Source organism: Lytechinus pictus, chromosome 11 (genome assembly GCF_037042905.1).
Source record: "Lytechinus pictus isolate F3 Inbred chromosome 11, Lp3.0, whole genome shotgun sequence".
Classification (NCBI taxonomy): Eukaryota; Metazoa; Echinodermata; class Echinoidea; order Temnopleuroida; family Toxopneustidae; genus Lytechinus; species Lytechinus pictus.
The window spans coordinates 4019810-4044852 of NC_087255.1; the positions used below are offsets into that span (position 1 = coordinate 4019810).

At 34.9% G+C, this 25043-nt stretch overlaps 1 protein-coding gene across 2 annotated transcripts; it reads right to left on the reverse strand.

The window, feature by feature from the left end:
* Positions 1 to 1619: 1619 nt before the first annotated feature.
* On the reverse strand, positions 1620 to 17068 carry LOC129271298 (notch homolog 2 N-terminal-like protein A). Of its 2 annotated transcripts, none has more exons than XM_064106172.1 (4): positions 17010 to 17068; positions 7683 to 7865; positions 5711 to 5812; positions 1620 to 1890 (listed from the first exon to the last, which is right to left on the reverse strand). In XM_064106172.1, the coding sequence occupies exons 1-4, from the start codon at positions 17011 to 17013 to the stop codon at positions 1817 to 1819; spliced, it is 363 nt and encodes a 120-aa protein (XP_063962242.1). In that variant the 5' UTR covers positions 17014 to 17068; the 3' UTR covers positions 1620 to 1816. The 2 variants fall into 2 exon arrangements, with proteins under 2 accessions (XP_063962242.1, XP_063962243.1); XM_064106173.1 differs by lacking the exon at positions 17010 to 17068 and adding an exon at positions 15405 to 15497.
* Between the last annotated feature and the right edge of the window lie 7975 nt (positions 17069 to 25043).

Genomic DNA, 25043 nt, shown 5'->3' on the forward strand with positions numbered 1-25043 from the left:
TCATTTACGAGGAGTTTTTCCCATATATGGTGTAATAAAACATATGAATTTAATGTCATTTTCAAAAAAAAAAAGGAAAATGGTTTTCATTGTATCTTAAGTATATCAACATACAAATCATTTCACAACAGCTCCTGAAAAGATTTTTTAGCAATCATGAACCACTGAAAAAAAATGAAAAGTAAACATTTTTGGTGCATAAAATACGGCGCAGCTGCTAGAAGATGACGTCACAAATCAAAAACTCAAACTTCTAATAACTTTTTTAATCTTTGATGGGTTTCCCGCAAACCTTTACGAATATATTTTTCTGCTAATCTAACAGTAAACAATTTGTCAGGGTTAATTTCCCCTTCAAAACAGGTTGATAGAATGGTACCTAAGAAACATCTATAAATTTAAATCCCTGATTCGCTACACATTTCATAATTCATGCGGTAACCGTTACCATAGAAACTAGTTTAGGAACCTGACATCCACTTGGACTAGCTGCAATGCAATGAGGTATTGCTCTGAAAAAGTGAACGCTAGTTGCTATTAATATAATTTTCATTAAACTATATATGTATCATATCAATATCCATTCGGATCCATTGTGATGTTGAAATATGAACAATTACTTTTATTACAGAACGTTTTATTTTTCTGTTATCCAAGATTTGCAAGTGGCTCAAAGAAATCCCGAACTTGTCTATTTCAGCGTGTTAATTGTAGCGCACATTGGTGTTAAAATTCGGTTGGTATGTATGTGATGAAGTGCTGTTATACTTTACGAACTGGCCAACATTAATCCTTTCATCACTCACTAATTGAAATCATTTTGGCATGAAAATGTTTGAGTTTAATCATATCAACGATAAAGTATAGACCTAGGAGTCCATTCAAGGTCAATAATTATTACTGATCCGGAAAGGCTCGTCTTTTCCTTGTTGATGTAGCATGTCATGATCTTTACCTCTGCCATTTTTACCTCTGTTACTATTACCTCTGCTATTTTTTTACCTCTGCCATTTTTACCTATGCCATTTTTGCCTCTGCCATTTTTAGCCCTGCCATTATTACCTGTGCCATTTTTACCTCTGCCATTTTTACCTGTGCCATATTTACCTTTGCCATTTTTACCCCTGCCATTTTTAACTCTGCCATTATTACCTCTGCCATTTTTACCTCTGCCATTTTTACCTCTGCCATTTTTACCTTTGCCATTTTTACCCGACACCAACCCCAGCTACCCTCCATTTCAATCTGCATTCTGTACCGCAACCATGATCTAACTTGCGCACCTGAATCTTCACTCCAAATGGAAAAGAGCCTTTCCGGCCCCCAATCACACCCCTCCCAGAGAGAGATAAGAGACTAGTCACTCCAGAAGCGGGATCCATATCCCCGAGAGCGCACCATAGCTCCCTTTGGAGCGAACAGCGTATGTTTATTTTTTCATACATATTATTATTTTTTACATTTTCACTCCAGAAGGAACCACAATGTACCCCGGGCAAAGACACATAGCCCACCCCAAAATGACTGCCCCGAACCACTCCAAGAGGAGTGCGACTATATCCAGACCATCTCCCTCGCGAGTGTTTAATAACTGTATGCTTGAACTTTCTTTGCCCCGGCATCCCTAGAAAATAAACTTGTCCCATTTTCTGAAACGTTTTGTTAATAGACCTCTCTGTTCAGCTAGTTTTCTCTCTTCTTGTCTATCTTCTTGTATATTTTCGTTAATATGGTTAAGGGTCGGTGGATCTTCTGTATTTCAAAGAAATGTTCTGCATTGGAATAGATTCTGTTGCAATTTGTTCCAAGTGAAAAGTTAAAATGACTGGACTATAGAAGTTGAACCTGTTGTTGTTGTCGTCGTCGTTTTGTCTTGAGCAGGGATTGATTCTGAAAAGGAAAATGATAATTTGAGTGTGACTTGAATGATCATTCCAATGATGCAGTTTGAGCGCGTGAATGCAAAATAGTGAAATAAAAAATACGCAATTCGAATGATTGTATCGAATGTTCTAAGTTGATGCGCGTGCTTTGTGCTCATGATTTAACCAGTGCGCACGCACAATAAATACAGGAAGCTTTAAAGTGCGACCGACGTGGTTAAGATTCTGGGTTTGGCATAGTTTAACAATCCGGTGGGTTGTCTTTCATTAACAGGATAACAAAAAAAAATCGTGTTGTTTTATATTGTGGTTTCGGAAATTAAAGTTACCTTGTAATTTAAGTAACGTTTTTCATTCAACTTTGAAGTTTAGGTAGCTTCGGAATTAAGCCCCTCGTGTGAGTCAACTTAAAGTCACACTGAAATCTTTGTGAAACACCTATCTGGCCACATGTATACACGCAATCAGTCACTTGATGACTGCTTTAAAAGAATAAACTTAGTTCTGTAGCTTTCGTACTTTCCATCAAATAGTAATGATTTTTAGTGCTTCGTTATTTGTTCTTGTCTATGAAGTTAAACTAGCTCTGCTCAAAAACTCTGCCTTATGGTTTTACATAAAATAATTAAAAGAACAATCATTCCAGTCAATTTGCAACAAATGAGAGTACCAGTGCTATTAGGTCATTAAATTATCAGGAGTGGTAAATTATTATATTCTATTTATTTATTTTTCTCTATTGAAACGAAAATCATGTAGATCTATTTAATATTGCTTCTGAAAGATTATTCCAAAGTTTGGTACCAGTAAAGTTCTCTTTGATGATGTTTATGTTTTGGTACATTGAAAAACGGTCCGGCATCTCTTGGAGGTTAATGCCCCAATGTAAATTGAAATTCATGGGAAAAGATGGGTAGAGAGAATAGGATAGAGAGGGGGAGAGAGGGGGGGGGGGAGATAGATGGGGGGAGGGGAGTGTTAGTAGAAAGGGTAACTATTGAGAGTGAAAAAGAAAGGAGAGGTGGTTTCACGAGCCGTTTACGATAACTCATCCTAATTCTAATTTACATTCATGACGTTATAAATTATAGAGTAGTAGGAGGAAATTGCGGTTGGTGGATCCCTCCGCAGTGATCTCTTTGTCTGACACTGATTTTGATGTAGATACAACTAAAACCAAAATACCTTAACTCATATCCACATAAAGTAACATAATTAACTCTATGTCTAACAAGTCTAATGATTCTTTACAGAAACAAATGGTGTTTTCTATACTTTTTGCACAAGTAAAGTACTTTCGTTAACTAAATTGAGCCATTCGATTATTCCATATCTAAGATTGTAGTCATCAGTCATGTGTAGCTCCAGATATCATCTCACACATACACCGCCATTAATACCCCCGCCCCTGCCCCGCCCACACACGCACATTTGCACCCTCACATACATACTTTTGGGTGATAAAGTATTCAAATACTCAGAATAAGAAACCAATTATTGCAACCTTAATGAATTTATCTCATGAAATTCACTGAAAATAATGAACTCGAATTTACATTCTTTTCCTTCTCTTTCTTCTTTCGATTCACGCCATTGCAAATTAACAGTTCGTAATAATTGAATTAAAAGAGATATACGTTTAATCTTCCTTAAAATCCATTCCCACTACCGCTACATCCCACTCCCTATCAACCTCACCAGACCACGCTCAAACAACAAAAACACCCTCACACACTGACACACACACCCTCAAAAACACACAATAGTTGTTTCATGTCACTCCGACGCAAATGTTACCAATCTACTGATATACAGGTGTGTGTATATATTATATATACAGCAATGGAAATGCACGCCTGAGAGTTGACCTCAAGTCACCTGACCTGAAGTCAAGTTTTTTCGACCTCGGAGAGTGTACTATAACTTACCGTTCAAAGCGGTTACGGTAGGGGAGGGTGGTCGCGTATTAGAACAGCCATGTGTCTGCAGGCTAAAAAGCAGTCCATGTGAAACTTAAGATTCTGGCGAAAATGTTGATACCCATCTCATTCCGGTTCAAAAATCACGAAAATGGTGAAAAACTGCTCCAAAGTTAACGATAATTACGCAAATTTAGTATTTTTCGATTTTTCGCTAGCGATCGCGTCACTTCACTTTCGCCTCTGCCTGCTTGAACTTTGAGCGTGCCCTAATTAATTGTAGTCCCATATACAGAATTTGATGCTATTTATGTTATGTGTAAATGAAATGGGTCTATCAAATTCGCATTTCGTGATCAGGGCTGCAAGCCCTATTTCTACTTTATATGTTCAAGTTTGTTGATCCATGCCAGCAAACTTATTTCTTTTTAAATCGAATTATTAATAATAATTTTGAAACAAAAGTTGAGTTAATCACGATAAACTTGCCATGTTGAATGTTGTGAGTCTACATTTTGAATAGAATCCCAGTCTCTGACTACTCGAGCCGATTTGGGTAGACCCATAACGTTAGGCTTTGAATTCAAACTAGTAATTTGCTGTGATTCTAACGAAGTATGGCAGTGAGTCCAAACTTCGCGTGTGTCCATACATCGCGGACGGTCATCTCAAACAATAGTTGTACAGCATTATTTTTAAGTTTAAACTTCTTTTCTTTTTGCACCCTACCCCCAAACATGAAACCACAAATATAAATCGTGGAGATCTTTGGAATAGGGTACAAGTAGGTTTTATGTATTGAACCCAAAAAGTATAACACAACTTCATGTAAATACAAAAGCAGCAACAATAACTTCAAGTCATCTTCCAGCCGTGTTCTGACTTGTAGTTGATTATATCAAGGATTCTCATCGCACGGCTGGGAACCTTTTGTGTTCATTTTCAACATTAAATACGGTACAAATAACCCCCTTTAAACACAAAACAAAGGAAAATTGGAAGTGAATGAGATTATGAAATATGTTATCTGATTACGAAAATCAATAAGTGAGCCATGTCAACTAAGTGTAAAGAAATTAACAATAGTGACCTCAAGCTACTCTACGAGAACATGTAGTGACTTGAGGTGAATTTTATGAAGGAATATAATCACATGCCACATGGAAATCCCAAACGTTAGCCATAACATCCATGGCCATAACAACTTCTAGTAAACATTATATTAACAACAAAGACTTCAAGAGATTTTTCGAAACCATGTCATTACTTTTAGTAGATTATATGACTGACTATCCTCGTCTAAAAACAAAATAAAGAAAAAATGAAACAAATGAGATAAGTCAATATGCTATCTTATCATGGAAATATATGTGTGTGCCATGTCAACTTCCAGTAATGGAAATACAAACAATAATAACCTCAAGTCAACATAAAAGACCATGTCATGACTTGCAGTGGATTTTATGAAGGATTGTGATCACATGCGTCATTTCTTTGCTGAATCTGCATAGTAACAGTATGTGTGTGTGGAGGGGGGTATGTAGGCTATCTAATTCTGACACACGGACATGCAGGCCTTCTCGGTTTTAAATCTTCTTTTTAAAGTACAATATGATCTTTAATACGTACAACGTATTCTTCACCATACATTTTTTAACTTGACAAGTAAACCCAGATTTTTCACCGAAAAAGCGAAAATAGAAACTTGGAGGAGAGGGGCATCACTCCCAAGCCCCATCTGTAGTAGGTTGTGTGGGGGAGGGTGTGTTTGTGTTATAGAACAAATCGTGGAGTATCTACAAACATAACATTTTTTTCTTGACATATTGATATTTCAGGGAAATCCAATGTAGGGTGAAATTATTTTTAGGATGAAATTACTTGCATGCTACTAGTTGACATTATTACCTTGACATCGTTTGCCAGTAAAACTGAAGAGGCAGTGACACCCATATCCATCAATGGTCTCATTACAGGTACCTCCGTGTAGACAAGGGTTAGACAAACAAGCTGTGGGAAGAATAATCAAAGGTTACTGCTCTATTAATTTATACCAAGAATGTATGGGAGGTTCTGTTAAAATTTAACGTTTTTTGTCGATTAAATGCAATAACGTCTTATGGAATGCACTTCCTAATTATATGAGAAATATACATGATTTAGATAAGTTTAAGACTTCCCTCAAAGAGTAAATGTTTAACATGTAATGAATTTAGTGCCCAACACTCTTTACTTACTTTCCAAGTGGATAGGGACATGCGTAGCTATGTGTCATGCGCTATAAAAGAGCTTAATGTTATTGTTATTATTATTATCATTATATCTGCTCCGCTATTTCTAGCATACACTGTTAAAAAAAAAACTAATTTGACAGAAAAAAAGATTTTGCGGAAAGCAAGAGAAGAATCATTCTGTAAATTCATAAAACAGGAATTTTTCTGCAATTTAACAGGACAGGTCTGTTTAATAAGGGGGAACTGGTGCTTTCTTTAAGGAAATTTGTAAGGTTCAATACACCAAATACCAATTTCCTGTAAGATTACGCAATCTGGTAAGATTACAGGTGTTCTCGAGACTCTGCTGCAGGAACTTCTTTTATCTTAAGGATAAATTTTCTAACAGTGTAACACACAACCCTGGTGGCATAACTATGGGAGTTAGAGAGACGGAACCACCGCCCCACCCTGCCACCACCAAGATGAAATGGAGAAATAAGGAAAACATAAAGAAAAAAATAACATTATCGGTTACCTCTCATCTTTTTTTTTGGTGTAATAAAGAACAACTTAACTTCACTTGAATTTTAACTATAAGGAATGATATAGATGAAATTAATGATTTTGATAAAAAAAATAATATTTTTCTCATGTAAGATAACCATAGCATTAGAAAGCCTATCTTCTACTACTTCTACTACTACTACTACTACACTGCTACTACTACTACTATTATTATTATTATTATTATTATTGTGCTCAGTTAGTTGATTGAGTAAACACGCACTCAATGATATTAGACCTAAATGTATGTTCGAAACCTCTTTATGACTGGCAACACTATCGCTACTTTGAAATGCTACGAATTGAAAATGAAATGACAGCTCATCTGTAGAGGGAAAATGAAATAAGTCATGATCATATTTCAAGCCTTGCATGCTAAGCTATAATAATCACACCAAGGTCTGACAATATCATCATTTATGCATGACTAATCACGAAAATGGAATTATGTGCAAAACAAAGGCGAAACCTCGTTTTTATTTATTTTTTTATTTCAACAGAAAATGAAATATGAAAAAATAATTTAATTATAGACCTTTGCAAAGGACAATGAGGCAACAGTAGTCAGGTATCAGTTCGCCTAAAATCGTTTGCGAAGTGCGAAATATGATTGAAATACTCAGAATTGGATATCAGATGAAAACTTATCATCTCTTAATCTGTCGTGCGCTACGCTTCAATAAACATAAAGCTTTTAACACATGCATTTCGTTAGGACATTATTCATTATATTATACAATAGCCAAATAATGACTTTTTTTGTTGTTATTTTGTGTAATATACACTTTAATGTACAAATGATTTCCTGGGACATCGTGGTGTGTGTGTGTGTGTGTGTGTGTGTGTATACATATATGTATATATATATATATATATATATATATATATATATATGTGTGTGTGTGTATATATGTGTATATACACACACACACACACACCCTCCCTTACACACACACATATATATGTATCAATATATATATATATATATATATATATATATATGTGTGTGTGTGTGTGTGTGTGTGTGAGGGTGTGTGTGTGAGGGTGTACAAGTATATACGACTGCATAATACAACTATATATTCATGAGCTAGTGGTACCTGGTATGGAGCATACAATATTCAGATCAATTCCTTTCATCTGTGGACGGATTGCCATAGGATGATCACGTGGTACCCTCTTCTGCACTAGTTGGATGACGTCATCAGAACTTGGTGCTTTAATTGAAGGACAAGAGATCGTCATAGGGCAAGAGACGTCATTATCTATATAATCCGCAAGAACTGGCAGGAATCAAATAAATGAACATCATATTAAGTTAATTGAGTACGCATATTTGTTTTACTCTTAATGATTTTTTCCTAAACACGTTATTTACATTGCAATTGATTATGTGGGATTTTATTGAAACACATAGATTGTTACACATTGATGCATTGACAACCCTTTACAATGTTTTTATTTGGATCTTTTCATTTCCACTTTATACGCTATCAGCAAAGGAAAAATTGCAATAATGTGAGTGAAATGACGCCCACCTAACAAGGCACATAAGTTGCTGATAATAATACCAATACTACTAATAAAAAAGTGATAATGATGATAATAATAATAAGAAGAAGAAGAATAGTAATGATAATGACAATAATAAAGATAATGATAATAATGATGATGATGATGATGATACTACTACTACTACTACTACTACTAATAATAATAATAGTAATAATAATGGTATTATGATAAATAATGATAATAATAGTAATTAAAATGATTTTACTTATAATGCTTATAATATATAATGATAAAACAATAATAATAATCATAAAGATAGTATATAATACACATAATACACATAAAAAATAGCTAATCATATCCCTTTACACTTGTATGAAAAAATATAATTAAGTAGAAACTAAGAAATGAGATTGAAAAAAAAATGATTGAAGAACGTTGGGCACTGATATCATTATAAAAAAAGTTAATAGATAATAAAAAGTTATGTTTATTTTTGATAGTTTTTAGACTGTTAGATGATACGTTACAACATGTCCTAAATGGTATTGAGTTTACAACACTGGACAATTATATTGTCTACAATTTTAGTTTTGTTCAGCATGGTTCTTCTATTATCGGGAGACAAAACATGGGGTATCTTCCTAAAAAACATTCTCAAAATGAACTTTCAGAGGTGAGAAGGATAAAATGAAAGTGCTTTAAAAGTGGCAAATCATGGCTATGTCCATTATGGGATTCTAGGATTGTCTTACTTTATTGTTGTATTACATTGTTCATGAATTAATCAAAAACACTCGTGCCAATTATATTGTATCTACCTCTACTCATCAAACTTTAAAATGGTATAACTTTTCTTGATTCACATTCTCGAATGTACAGTATTTCATTTCGTTTATTTCCATTTTCAACAATTACAGTTTATTTTGTACATTTTAACATATAAATAAAAAAACATATTTCAAGTATTCCTGTACAAAAATTATATTCAAGATTATTACATATCAGGTTGGAAAAGGAGGAGGCTGCTAAAAAGCGGAGCTTGTAGAGTGCAGCCTCCTAATAAATATTCTTGTAGTTGCATAGCATATAAAAATCAAAATAACAACTTGAGCATGAACCAGTTAAATTAAAAGGAAATAGGGGAAATTAAAATAGAAAAGGAAATAAGAAAAAGAGAGATTAAAGGTCTCCAGAATCCAGCCCCAGCACTCACAGACGGACCTCGTTGATCAACAGGAAAACGAAAGAGATGGAAAAGCGTACGTGACATGATAATCATGTTTGATTTTTAAAAAATACAAGAGTTTGAGTGATGAAGAGTTAAATTCAATGGTTATCTTGGATAAATTTTTTGAACTTATATTTGAAAGAATTAAGGCTTGGTGATTCTTTGATGTTTTTATTAATAGTTCCCCAGAGTCTAGGGCCTTCAAAAGTAAAAATAGATTTTGCAAGGATGGTCCGGGGTAGTGGTAAATGGAATTCATCTGATTGACGTGTGGGATATTTGTGAAGAGTTTTGTTTTTGTTAAATGAATAATTAAATATGAATGGTAACATATTATTGTTTAACTGATACATGAATTGACCTAAGCTATATTGGTACAGTGTTTTTATTTTTAGAATGTTATTGTTAAAAAACAACTCATCTGTGTGAGATCTCCAGGACAAGTTGAAAATAACACGCAATGCCTTCTTTTGTAAAAGTAATATTCTATCAAGGTAGGTTGAGAGTGTATTTCCCCAAACAATTGCTCCATAATTTAAGTATGGTAAAATTAATGTTGAATAAAGCATTTTTAGGGAGGAAGTTGGAAGAAAAAATTTAACTTTGTTGATAACACCAATATTGCGTGAAATTGTACGACATATAAAGTCAATGTGTGTTTTCCAAGATAATTTGTTGTCTATATTATGAGACCTAAAAATGTTGTTGTAGTAACAACTTCAATGTCTTTATTGTCCAATTTGATATTAAATGGCAATTGTTCTAAAGAATTGCTAAAAAGCATGCATTTCGTTTATTGTACATTAATTGACAATTTGTTAGCCCTAATCCATTGTACCAATTTATCTAGTTCAGTTTTCAGTACATTTATTAAAATATCGGGGTTAGGATGAGAGTATAGTACATTTGAATCATCTGCAAAAAGGACATAAGATAATATTTCAGAGGAGTTCTGGATGTCATTTATATAGATTATAAATAAAAGAGGGCCCAGGAGGCTGCCTTGGGGAACACCCTAGTTAACATTTTGTAGAGAAGAATTTTGTTCATTTATGCTTACGGATTGTTTACGATTTACGAGGTAGTTTCTAAACCACTCCAAGGCCTTCCCACGAACTCCGTAATTTTCAAGTTTGTAGAGCAGTATTTCATGATTTATAGTGTCAAAGGCCTTGGAGAGGTCCAGAAAAACATCTATTGTATGTTCAAAGTTGTCAATAGCTTTTGTGATTTTGTCAATAAATGAGAGAGTGGCATGAGATGTACTATGTTTTTGGCGAAATCCAAATTGAAAATCAGAGATTATATCATATTTATTCAAAAAATTTAATAATCTTGTGTAGATCACCCTTTCCATAACTTTAGACAAAGTAGGTAATAAAGCTATCGGTCTATAGTTACATACATTAATCTTTTCTCCTTTTTTGTGCACTGGTATTATCTTTGATATTTTCATATTGTCAGGCACGACGCCATTACTTAAAGAAAGGTTGAATATGTATACTAATGGATCAACAATATAATCTATAACATTCTTTAATAAAATATTGTCAATACCATCGTAACCACAGCTTTTTTTTGTTTTTTAAGTTGTTCACTATATCTATTATTTCATTTCTATGTACTGGTACTAAAAATTAAGAATTAGGGTTTGGTTGGTGAATGAAATCCGTAAATATTTTATGTGTTAATGGTATATTGTCTGCAAGACTTTTTCCAATTTGTGTAAAGTATTGATTAAGGCTGCGTTTATGCGACCACAAGCCAGAATCATGATTTGAATCATGATTTGAATCATGATTTGAATCATGATTCAAAACACAAACATGAATCACAATATCACAGAATCAGCGTTTAGACGACCTTCATTCCAATGCTGTTTCTCCTCAGATTCGGGCCAATCCAGTGCGCATCACTAGTGCGCAGTTTGACAGAGGAAGTTTATCGCACGTGTTTCGGCTCTCGAAAAATCTTTTGCTTCCAGAATTCAGTCTATTTTGTTTACTTCTATCATATAGGGTCCATATGCTTCTATAGTTTATCCAAAATGGTGTTCGGAAGTGAATTTCAGCGTAGATCCAATTTAATATTGATCCCATATTGATACTGTATACTCAACAACAACTGAGATCATTCCAGTTAATTCATTTAGATTTATACTAGAACTTGAAGATCGACGTGACCAAAAAATGAAAAGTAGTGGACGATGCGATGACCAACACAGAACTTGAACATGACAAGAAATGCATGCGTAGTACATAACCATGTACATACAATGAGCATATAGAGCGCCTTGAGCTTGGCCAGAGTCAAACCGAAAGTAGCCCGACACAACAGTGAGGTCATAGAATCATGATTGTAATCACGATATCGTTTATTCGACCATTTTCGTACGTGATTCTGCAGAAACGTCTTTCCAAACGCCCCTTTTTTCGTGTTTCATGTTTGTGATTCTAATCATGATTATATTCAATTTCGACTAAACGCAATCGTGATTCTGCAGAATCATGATTTGAATCATGATTCAGATCATGATTCTAGGGTAAAAAAGTGGCGGATAAACGCACCCTAAATATATCAGCTATACGAAAAGAATCATGAATTTCAACATTATTGTGCTTTATTGTTTTTATGCGTGCTTTTGTGCTTTGTTTATTTATGGCAGTGTTTATTGTTTTCCATGTTTTATTGATGTCGTGTTTGAGACGAATTAATTGATTTGTGAAATATTTTCGTTTTTCACTCCGCAATAATTTAGTGAGGGTATTTTTATTTGTAGTATATTTACGATGTGACTTTTCTGAGCGATTGATTTTATCGGCATAGTATAAGTTATTTTTGCGATTTATTGATCGTAATATTGATTTCGATATCCAAGGAAGTCTTGGACTCTTTTTATAATTATTACATTTACTGACCAATGGTACATGTCTATCTAAATTTGAAGTAAAAATTTTCATAAATATATTATATGCTGTATTTGTATCTTAAGAACTGAATGCCTCAGACCAATCCGCGTCTTCAAGACCATATTTTAAGCTCTGTAAATTATTTGGTGTTAGTCGTCGGAATTTATGTTGCGGTGTATCTTTTTTTGCTAACCTAAACGGAGTTCTTGAAAATATCGGCAAATGGTCAGAAATATCAGATAAAATTATTCCAGACTCTGGTATGGTAAAGGAGAAACATTACAAAAAATATTATCAATAAGGGTTGCAGATTGGTTAGTAACCCTAGTGGGTTTTGTTATCAATGGTATAAAGGATGATGAAAGCATGATATCCAAAAATTCATGTGACCTATTGTGATTAGATTTAGACATGTCTATATTAAAGTCACCTACCACATAACAATCTTTATTATAAAAAACCGGATTTTGTAGAAAGTCTTGCAAGTATTCAAAAAAATTATTTGTGTTGGAGTTAGGAGGTCTATAAAATACTGCGATCATTATGTTTTTAGAGTTTGGTACCCGGAGTTCAATGATAAGAGATTCAGCAATTTCATTCATACAATTAAGATCATTGTGAGTACAATATTCTAGTTGTTCATTGATATAGGTACCTACCCCTCCTCCCCGTCTATTACCCCTATGGTTTTCAACAAATGTGTAACCAGGAAGTGAGTATAAACCATCAGATTCCTGTGATAACCATGTCTCAGTTAGCGCGATTATGGACATTTTGGTTTGTGAAGATGAATCGGATAAAAGGCGTAAATTGTCGAAATTAGAGCTCAAGCTCCTTATATTCATGTGCATTATTGAAAGTGTATTTGTAGATTTATCAAGAGAATTAAATTGATTTATTGTAAAGTAATTCGAACTTGGATAATTATTGTCGTTATTTTCATTTAAATCTGCAGCTAAATTCATCTCCATCGATACGAGATTTTCAAAAGAAGAATTGTAGTTAGTATTTTGGGTTTCGTTGTTCGGCCTAAACAAATTGTAAAACTCATCATCATTCAACACTGAAAAGGGAAAATTTTCAATCACTGGGAATTGAAAGAGAAAAACACGAAATGCAAAAGAGTCGCTTCCTGAAGAGACCGACGAGACCGCGTGCTCTGAGTGTCAGCGAGGCAAGGACCTGGAGAGAATAATAATTGGATAAAGAAAACCTGGTTATACACATTCCTATGAAGAAAAGGAGCACAAACACATGAAAAGTCATCAGGTAAACATTGGCAATTATATACGATGTCAATTGCATCGTAAAATTTTTGTACTAAATAAGCATAAAAGAGTTGGGTGAGCTCCCGTGAATAAAACAAGCTGGGAAGCCTCCCCTATAAAGAATAGGATAAGGAATGACACAAATTCAAATTATTCAGGGCATGCTTCCCAGAAAACTGAAAGAAGGTGAAAAAGCATTCGAATGTAGTTATGGTCTTCGTACATTTAAATAAAACTTGTACTCTTACACCTGGTATACAATTTGTTTGGCTTGATCGAAATACCGCTGAATTGATGAATAAAAAGAATGATCGTCTGAGATCCAGATCATGTTACACTGTACATTAATCATAGTTGATTTGTCAAAAACATAAATTAACTAAAGCTATCTTTTTCTTATGTAGAATGGTTCCTGCTTTTACAAATAATTATGTCCTATATACGTCCTCAGTGAACAGAGTAAACCTACATGACAATTACAAAGTTCTTTCCTCTTTTGACCTTAAAACAGCAATGTAGACTTATGATTATGATCAGTAAAGATTTTTTTTCTTCTTCAAAGCTGGATCAATTAAAACTCCTCAAAGATAAAAAAAAATTAATCCAGAGTTACAATCTATATTTCTGTTTGAACTCTAAAAAAAGATATATTTATAAATATATAACACGAACTTAGGAACCAATTTCAAAATTTGACCGACACCTATAAAACACATCGTTTATCATGTTTCAATTACCGAATAAATTATTTAGACAAAAAGAATGCTCTACTGGCTGCAGGTCATTTTCATACTGTAGAATAAGTAAATAAATCTAACTCAATTCATCATTGAACTAGCTTACATCTTCTGTCCAATACTGTTAGCAACAAAAAGAATGGTTATTACTTTAACATCCTTCGTATTTGTAAACAGAAAAGTTAAAAATGCAAAGATAAAAAATCATCTGAAATGACCAGGTTCTTTCCTCCATTGGTATAAAATAAATGTACCATGATTAACATGATTATAATTTATATTTTTATCAAAAGAGCTTGTGTTAATTATGTGAATGACTACGTCAATAAAACTGTAAGCAATTGTAATACAAAAGGTCAAACATTTCTATGCACATGATGATATAAATGAATCAAGATTCAAAATCGAAGGCAAGTCTATAATGCACATGACCATCCGTTTATTGGATTGTGAACCCATCATGCCCATAGAGTATTATTTTGAAAAATTAAAACCACGAGGGTGAAAAAACAATTCCAAGTTTCAACCGGCACTAAGCATGTCCACATTTTACTCAGTTGAAGTTTTGAATCTTAATATTTTACTCAAACTTTTGTTGATCTTATTCTTTGATTTTTCTGCTTTCACAAAAGCTAACTTGCTCCAAGAGTTTCATTCTCCTTTAAGGATGTTCAATACTTAGTATCCCGTCAATTTTAGCGAAAAGAGTCACATTTTTTCAATGCACATATGTTTTACTATAATTTTTTTTGTGTGTAAATTAATAGGCCCCAGAGAAAAAATTATTATGCTTTAAATGGAGATGTAAGTTTTGATTGATATTTAAAAGAAAATGAGAATGCTATCTGGTTACTACTTCCATCAGCATATACAGGTAAGTGCCTGGTATACATTTACTGGAATCTTCACTTAAATCTGGTATCAACAAATGTGAAATGTTGAGTAAACTCCAGAAGTAAAACCTGTTTCTCATACGGACGAATTTTTTTCACTGGGCATAATTATGTCAAGATGTATAAGTTGAACCGTGGTATGCAATTTACTACATATAAAAAGTCAAGATTTAGCGAACGATCATGTGAAAAATTTGTAATTTACTCACATCCAAATTAATAAGTTAATAAAATATGACTATGATGTATAAACAAATCAAATACATTACATGGGTGCTCTTGGATGAAGATTACTCGGACCAATTAGCCCATCGATCTGGCGTGCCTCCATTCCTTACAGGTTTGCGTGTTTGTAGCAAAATCTTGGTTCCATTGACTTTGATCCTGGTTGCCAGGTTATTGTTCTTACGAATGTTGTATGCAATTGCTGCCAATCTTCCTCTTTCTCTTTTCATGCTGGGAGGCAAATCCGTACGGATGGAAACCCGACTGAAAGGCGACGGAGGGTCCGATGCACTGCTGCCAGGGGGGTCCGGCTGCCGGCGCGGTCGTCGTTCGTAGGCCTGAAGAAGCCGGTCTCTGTCCATCATGCGGCCGAATCTGATGATAATCGCAGGGGGTTGGCGGTTAGAATTACGATCTCCTCGGGGGGTTGAGGGCAGACGGTGGGCATTTACAAGAGGTATCTGCATAGCTTCCTGCTTTGAAATGTTCATGAAGAAGCAAATTGTTTGATGATCTGTGTCATATATGTTTTCGTCAGTTTGGGGGGCCATTCCATACACCAACAAATTAAGTTTCCGATCATGAATTTCACCAAGGGTTAGTTTCTCATTAAGCTCCTCAATCTTCTTGTCTATGTTATTTCGTAGCTGGGGCAGGTCATCTTTTTCAATGGCGAGTAGACGACCAGATGTACTTGTTAGGCTAGATTCTATGTCAGAAATGACCTTTTTTGTTGCTTCCATTTCAGTTTTCAAATTCGTTATCTCATGAACAACCTATCAAGTTTGGTATTTACCTGAGAGGTGAAGCTGGTAAACATGTCTCTAATGTCGCTCATGAATGCCATTAATTCCGTAGGTACCGCGTTGGGGGTCGGCGGTCCATTTACATCGTGTACCGTGCTGGTGCTGGACGTGCGGGAGGTATCGGCGAAATTGGCGCCAGCCGTGGCACCCTGAGGCAACGTGGCGTCATGCGTATCGTGTCTTGCGATTCCCAAGTTTTTCTGACCAGTTTTCCTCCTTTTAGACCCAGTATTGTTGGCTTTTTTACCTGGTTGCCCCCGTAGATTGTACTCTTTCTGTCTAACGTCCATTTTGGCGATATTTGATCCAAGTAGGCATGTAATTTTCGGCCACCAAAATATAGTATGTTTTCAGGAGCTCACTCAAGAGTGCTACCGCTCTGTCGACATCGCGCTCAATTCATTTCTAGTGGTATCCATGTTTGAATCTCCTACCATTAAAGTAACTTTCTGTTAATGGAATTATTATTTGAAAGTTGGGAGTCCATCTTTTTATAGCCCTTTCGCGTGGTACTCTTTATTCGATAAGCAATAAAGAAATATAATCACTGTACATCAACAGCATTGGTCAATGAGAATGAACCATTTAAACATTAAAAAACATATCATTGTCATTGCTTAGCATCAAATAACGTCAAAATATAGGAATATAAGCGATGTAGATAGAAGAGTCGTCATTGCTGCAAATACATTCATATCAACCCACAATCATAACAAAAATCAACTCTTCAATACTGCTTTCCAGTGGCAAGAGTGCATGCAAAAGGAAGACCTCGGCTTTTAAATTGATTGGAAAACATTGTATGCATCTAGGCATATTATACTCTACCAGATTTCAACTTACCCATGCATGTACATGTCAACAAAACAAGGATGAAACCTCGTTGAAGAAAGTTGGCCTTTTCAATCTGTATCCCAAAAAAATGAAAAGAATTAAAATCAGATGGTTTAAGTAAGGTAATGAACCGTGTTTTTAACACATAAGATTATCATATCTCTCCCCTCCTCACCCCCGAAAAAACATTACCTGGAAATGTTATTCTCCTCTTCTCTCCCCTGCCTCTATCTCTTCTCCTCCTCTCTCTTTTTTCTTCTCTTCTTTCCCCCTCTTCTTTTATCTGTTTCTCTTCTTCTCTTCCTTCCCCCTCTTCCTCTATCATTTTTACTTTTTTTCCTTCCCCCTCTTCCTCTCTCCTTTTCTCTTCTATTCTTTCGCGCCTCTTCCCCCTCTCTCTTTTTTCTTCTCTTCTCCCCCTTCTCTGTCTGTTTTTCTCTTTGTCATCATCTCTTATATTTTCCACTCTCTTAGACCCGTTTGTGTATTCGCAAGGTCACATACTTAGTAAAAAAATATACATTATTGTCATCGATGTTGATTGTTAATGTTTATCCGTAAAAATAGAATGATAGAAATAAAATATACTTTCGATCTTGCAAAGGATATTTTTTTTTAAACTTATGATATTCGCAAACTTTTAAAAACCTCAAAATCAATAGGAATAAAGTCTTATAGGACAAGTCCACCCCAGAAAAAATGTTGATTGAATCATTAAAAGAAAAAAAACAAGCGTAATGCTGAAAAAAATCATCAATCGAATGTAAAAGAAATAACATTTTAAAGCTGGGCTGATAGTTTTCATAAAACATTTATACGCACAACTCAGAACTATACAAATTAGAGAGACGATGACGTCCCTCACTATTTATTTTCCTTTTCATAGTTTGGATTACACAATATTCCATTCTTTACAGACAATAATGACCAACCTAACTGAACCATAAACTGTTAAAACATTGGTAATTCCACATGTTTAGAGAGGAATACACTTTTTTCACGTGACAATGTGGAGAAAATAAAATAATGAATAATAATAATAATATGTCCATTTATATAGCGCAGTTACTATGTGCATATACTACATAAACTGCGCTTTGATAGTTGGCATCATATTATTACCCCGGCTGTAGCTAAGCCGCCATATCAATAGGCGCTAAAGTGTTCAAGGAATGGGGTGTTCGATACGTTCGTACACCCCTTAATACCATCGAAGTGCAAGTTAGCTATTTTGCGAGAGTCCGTGTCTGTTGTACACCCCTGTGCACCCCACCAGTCTTGCTGATAGACGTATGGTATAGATGAAGTTGATTTGTGATCGAAGATTACCCAAAATAACAATGCACTTACGCCACACTTTACCGAAGTGAAATAATTTTTAAAATATTTAATATTCATTTGATGATAATTGTTTCAAAAACACATTTAATTACGTATGCTTTTGGAGAAACAGTAAACAGAGCTACTTGAATCACAACTACCAGCACAATTCAAAAAATTATCTGATCATATCGCTATAGGCCTCGTCTTAGCGCTTCTCGCTGGCTTAGCGGGAAAATATTGACTTCAGATAAAACGAGGTGAGTGCGAATTCCAACTAAGGTTACTAAAAAATCGATACAGAAAGTGAATGGACCGGAAATCTAGACAATATTTTTGTTATTTTAGGTGGGGATACAGTATGCACCCTAAGGGATAGACGTGTACACCCTCTAAGGTGCAGATTGTCACCCCAAATATGGGTGCACACTGTTCACCCCTGTTCGGGGTGTACGTGTGCACTGCTCGGGGTACTCGTATAGGGACAAGCCTTTGCACCCTAGGGGTGTAAAATGGAACCCGAATTTCTTTAATAGTGTGAATAAACCCTACCGGGTACCCATTCACCTCACCTGGGTCGAGTGCAGCACAATGTGGATGAATTTCTTGCCGAAGGAAATTACGCCATGGGTGGGATTCATATTTCATAAAAGAAATATTGAGTGGGTGATGTTATCTCCTTATCCTATAATATTGATTGAGCATAGATTTGTTAACGGAATACTGGGCAAACCAAGAGCCAAGTTTTTAGACATTCCAGGAAATTCTCGACAGTCATAATAACAAAAGTTATTAATTTTACCAAAATGGTTCATTAAACCACATTACCCCTGTTCTTATCAACATCAAAATGATACATTTTTAAAACGATATCAACTTCTAACTTCTGTAAAATGTTAATACCAGTTTGAATTTGTATGTTGGGTTTTCACTTGTGGTTTTGTATTTTGTTCGTGCATTCCATGTAAAAACGCTTGAAGGAAATTCTTGGTGAGAATGTTCTTTCTTTTTTATGATCATACAATTTTTTTTTAATTCTTGATTTCAATTTGTTATAAGAATGGTTTGTAATAGGAAGCTGCACTATAAAGGCTCCGTTTTTAGCAGGCCCTCCATTTAGGTCTGGCACGTGTTAAACGGTGTGTTTTAAACATGTCTTAAAGTTAACGTATTTTAAAACACCCGTTTTTTACAAAATAAAACGTGTTTAAAACACCGTATAGGCTTGCATGGATGTGAGTTTAGATGATTTTTTTTTCTGAAGTGGTGTATTATATTTTTTCTAATAATTCAACTCTTTATCAACACCACTATTTTTCCCCCTTTCTCTTTCCCCCTTTATTCCCCACTTCTCCATTGCTTTGTCATGTTTATTTGTACCTGTTCAATTGTGTACATCAATCCATATAAAGAATATTCTCTTTTTAACAAGCATATATGAGTGTTGCGCTCGGTTTTGGACAGGGAAAGAAACACTATTCAAAATAAGCTCAAATACATACATGTATAGTTAAACATGTTGAATGTAATGGAACTGTTGCACAAGCATAATGATACTCTTGAGGTACACACGAAAGCAGGTGAAACTTTGCACTTCGTAAAGATGAAGAAAAGCACCTTAAACAGAATAAGATAATCAGCTAGCATACCATAACCCTAACATTTCCAGGGGACCCTAATTGCCCCTCAAAAATTATATGATAAATCCATAAACATGATAGAGCCACGCCATATTCATGATAGTGTTCAAGACTTTTTGGGGGATGCATGCATGGGTATACGGTTATGATATGACACAGCAAGTGCATGTCAGACCCCTAAATTCCTAAAAATGTGATTCATGTATAGCGCCAATTGTAAATTCTCGCCAATATTATATATCTGTATCTTTATTTGTACTTTCTGTTAATGATTGTAAAATTATTGCCAATAATTTTTTTATTCAAAAACACTAAAAAATTATTTTTAAAAAATGTACATGAGAAATAGACGAAAAAACAGATAATTTTTTTTTTTTCTAATGTGCTTTGATCAAAATTCCCCCATGAAAAATAATAGGCAGTTCAAGGGTTTTGCTCATAGATTTAACTAAAATTGGCACAATTGATTCGAACGAAATGAAGCATATTGATTACAGGGGCGGCGGAATGGTTTTCAAAGTGGGGGGGGGGGCTGACCATGCAAAAAATCCCAATCATATGGTCATTTTTACTTTCTTGTACACGGTTTTGGAGAAAAAAAAGTGGGGGCTGAAGCCCCCCTGCTTCTGCAGCCCCTGGATTAATCAAATTAAGCTTTGAAACTTCATAGATAATGTCAGTTTCTTCCATTTTGCATATTGACAAGACTCAAAATGCCCCAGTACTGCATGTATATGTACATGTATGTGGAATCACTTTAGTGTTCAATTTCCATGATTTAGTATTTTTTGGGGAAATATGAACTTTTCTGTTAAAAACTCTGTAAAAAAAAAGCTGTAGTCATCTCCAGAGACTTACTTCAAAAATGTATTTAAGACATCAATAGCTTAAATCAGACAATAAGGCTTAATTGATTTATGAAAGATTGCATCATTCGTTGGAGAAAAAAAACCGCTTTAAAACAATTAAAAACATTTCATTTGTTGTTGTCCCACCTGCATAGCAGAGCAAGACTATTGGCGCTGCTTTTCCGACGACGGCGACGGCGGCGTCGTCAACATTGAAATCTTAACCAAGGTTAAGTTTTTTAAATGTCATTATAATTTAAAAAGTATATGGACCTAGTTCATGAGACTTAAACATAAGGGTAATCAAGTATTACTAAACATTTTCCTTGAGTTTCAGGTTACATGACCATGGTAATAGGTCATTTAGGGTCAATGAACTTAGACCATGTTTGGGGAATCAATGTCGAATTCTTAACCAATGTGAAATGGTGATAGTGTACAATGGAAGATCCTGCCTAAGTTTCAAGTCACACGACCAAGGTCAAACGACACTTAGGGTCAACAAACTTTGACTATGTTGGGGGTATTTGTGGAATTGTCATCATAACTTTAAAGTTTATAGATCTAGTTCACGAAACTTGGGACATAGTTATTACGACCCATCCTCTATTCCAACCTGTTTGTATTACTATCTTCATTATATATTTAATAAAGAAATTTGCTAAATGTTTATTGCTTATAGTAAGATGTACGAACCAATATAATCGTTTGAAAATAGATTAAATAAAATATATAAAGACTCACCATTTCTATCTGTGCTGAAGAGAACTCAACTAAAATTCGACCAACAAAAACACAATATAATTGGTGGTACTGTTCGTGTTATGTGGTCTTTACTTCAGAAATGTAATTGGCTCATAGGAGGCAATGATTATATATATGTATATATATATATATATATTCGAAATCAAATGTGACCAATTCATCAAACAAAAGTCTGTGCTAGGCTGTTGGATGACGTCGCTCGTTATAGGTACAATGAAAGTCTTCTTACGGGTTACAAGGCGAATCAGGATCTGCTCCAAGAGATATGGTCCCACTTTTCAATTTTATTCAAAAATCATTTTTTTCTAAATAATTTATAAGTGTAAAGTACAGATCAACTCACTACTAATATAGTCCAGCATAAAATATATTGCGATTCCGTGAAGAATGAAATAATATCGCTTAAATTGGTTTATGTATCGGAACGAGATATGATGATAACATCTCGAATTATCACACCTTCGCGTATCTATTCTGCGGATCAACTGTCGACCTTTATATAAGTCTGGTTGGAACTTACTTCTTTCCAAACAGATGTATTCTAATTATCTTCTGCTTCCTCTGCTGTGAGCAGTTCCCATCACGCAACTCCCACCGAAATGACAATCAGGTGATCACGTGACCATCTCAAACTCCAACATACATTTTAATCAGACACCAAAATGTTGTCCGAGTGGAATTTATTGGCAAATTTATCCCTTTCTGTCTTTCAAACCCCGACAGTTTTCCGTATCCTGTGTAGGCCTCTCATGTGTGTGTGTGTGAGAGAGAGGGAGAGAGAGATATATATGTATGTATGTATGTTTTTTCAATAGTGTTGGTCCACTCGTCTTGGTGATAACTTTTATATCGAAACATTAAACAAAATAAGAAGCGCGGATCGGGGGGGGGGGGGTTCTAAAGACCAAGAAGACATTTTCTTGCCCATCTAGATTAAAAAAAAAACAGTCGTGATGCGTGAAAGGGCAGCGCAAAATATTTTTTCTCCCATAGATTCAGTTCTTTCGAATGGTACTGAATTGACCACGATTTGCTTAAAAACAACGAACTGATCATCAGATCAGGTATTCATTACATATTTCCGTTATGACCAATGCTACATTTCATATTTTTAAATAAATACAATATAAATAGAAATTGGGTGACGTCATCACCACTCGTCGGTTCTAATGTTTGTATAATATGGAAATAACCGTTTTAAGAAACCAAACTAATTTTTTTAACGCTATAAACTACTTTACATCAAGTGTTAGATTGTCCCCATCCCCTCCCCATGTTTTTAAGGTTTTAATTTTTTTTTCTTCAATTTTTTTAACAGAGGGTGCTGACTAGATTTCACGACAAAATGAAGGTAATTTGGTCTCGACAAATTTGACAAGCGAAAAAAGAAATGGTTTCATTTCAAAATCTCCGTAATTTTCCTTAAATTTCCAGAGGTGCTGCCTAGTGAAAATAACACACGCAGCACCCCGCGTCCCATGGCCATGGGCGAACCTCCTCCTTTAAGGAAAACGTCGACTACGCCTTCAAGGCTGAAAATAATTTTGTCGACAGTTTTTGTAGACTTGCACGAACGACCCCCCCCCCCCCCCACTCTGGGGTCGGAGAGACCGCATGCGTGTTCCCAAAATGTCCGGTAAAGGGGTACTTTTTCGCGGGACAATGAAAAAGTTTTTTTCTCTCTCATTCTCTTAATTTTTGGACTCCTGAAAAATTTAAAACAGGGATTATTTGAAATATCTTGAATGTTCATAGAAAACTTGATCAAATCCCGGGATCAAATTTCTGAAATTCCTGCTAGTTTTGGAAGCTTGTCCTCCAACATGACATCAGGGAGGGGGAGGTTGTCTGTCCTGAGATATAGATAGGGGGTTGGAATGACAGCTCACCCAAGATAGGGGGGGGGGTACATTGACTCATTGAGCAGTGTTCCGATTTTGGGGGTCTCCAAGGTAGGAAAAGCCCGCGAAAGGGGGTTCAGAAATTTTGGCAGATATGAGATAGGGGGTGCTTTCAAGGGGAGGGAATGAGCATAGGCGTACCCTAAATAACACTGAGTGGGGGGGGGGGGGCGGGCTTGCACGCGTAGAAAATTTCGAACATGCCTTTGTTTCACCAGAATAATTCAAATCTTTGATATTGAATAACATTGTTATTTATTATCAGATTTTGATCAAAATTAATTTTCAGCATTTTGCTCTGTTAATATTACTCTATTTAGTGAGATAGTAATATCCTCAGCCCGGAGCATCCCTTTAAAGAGCTATGTTTTTCAATTTTAGAGACCTTTGAACGAAATACAAGGTATATATTGGACATGGGAGGGAAGAGGATGTTTTATTGTCAGTGTATGTGGCATCGGCACATAAACACTTATACTAATTTTTTATGCGTATGAATTTTCTATGAGAAGGAAGCAACATCAATTTTCAGCAATTATGATAATGCAAAGAAGCCTTCATGCGCCACAGAATTCGAAATTAACTTTATTTCATCCTAACGTATTTATGTAGTCAACGCAACCTAGTATATTCACAACAAAAGAAAAGCATCAAATATAGTGAAACTGTTTGAAAACCTAGATGGGACGACAATTGAAATTTATATTACGCTCGTCTCATTTAAAGTAACAATAATTTTCCCCCAACATTGGTCAAAAGTATTAATGTTTCAACTCAACATTCACTCTATGATCCACTCTTGATATCAACCTATTTCATTTTACACAAATTTCACTCTTTAAAGAGTAAACTCTGCAAAGAATTGCTGAGACAAGACACAGTAATCTAAAACCTTTCTATTGTAATTTAACATTATAATTTTGGTCGAATTTCCTGACCTGATTTCTTGCCGTTAAAGAGCAACGTAAAATTAACCTTGAGTAGATTCAGTGGGTCGAATGGGGCCTGTAAAAACAATTTTAAGTCCTTGTCAAAAAATATTATTGGTGAAATGGTTTTTAGCAAATGAAACCTATAAATCAGCGTAATGAATATTTACCAGTATTAAATTTCACATGTTATAATAAAATTAACAATAAATCTACCCCCAACTCTTTGGGAATAGTGAGTTGATGACCTCATCTGGTCTTTTGCTAGTATTACGTCCAGTGTAACTTGTGAAATTAATCAAAAGTATTAGTGATAACTTCATTATTTTACTTTATGTTTTTTCTAGTTCAAAGCTTGCTTGATTTTATCTCTTTACCCATGTCAACTTTTTTGTAGGCTTTCCCAATTAAAGAAGGAGAGAAGGAACAAAAACAAAAATCGAAACAGTGAATCATGATGTTTATTTTCAGAAATTGTGTGGGAATCTAACACAAAATTCGTTATTCATTTTGTAAAAGGTCAATTTTTTACTTGCTCGCTTTGCTCCCTTGATCGGGATTTTCAATATAGAAATTTTGCCACACACACCACGCTGTGCCCCCACTGAACTATACTACATGTATAGTTCAGTGTGTGCCC

Excerpts from the sequence above, each read along its gene's own strand:
- LOC129271298 (XM_064106172.1), bottom strand. Across the intron at positions 5,813-7,682 it reads TATTGTATGCTCCATACCAG|CTTGTTTGTCTAACCCTTGT; the intron begins GTACCACTAGCT and ends TTCTTCCCACAG. Across the intron at positions 1,891-5,710 it reads TACTGGCAAACGATGTCAAG|AATCAATCCCTGCTCAAGAC; the intron begins GTAATAATGTCA and ends TTTCCTTTTCAG.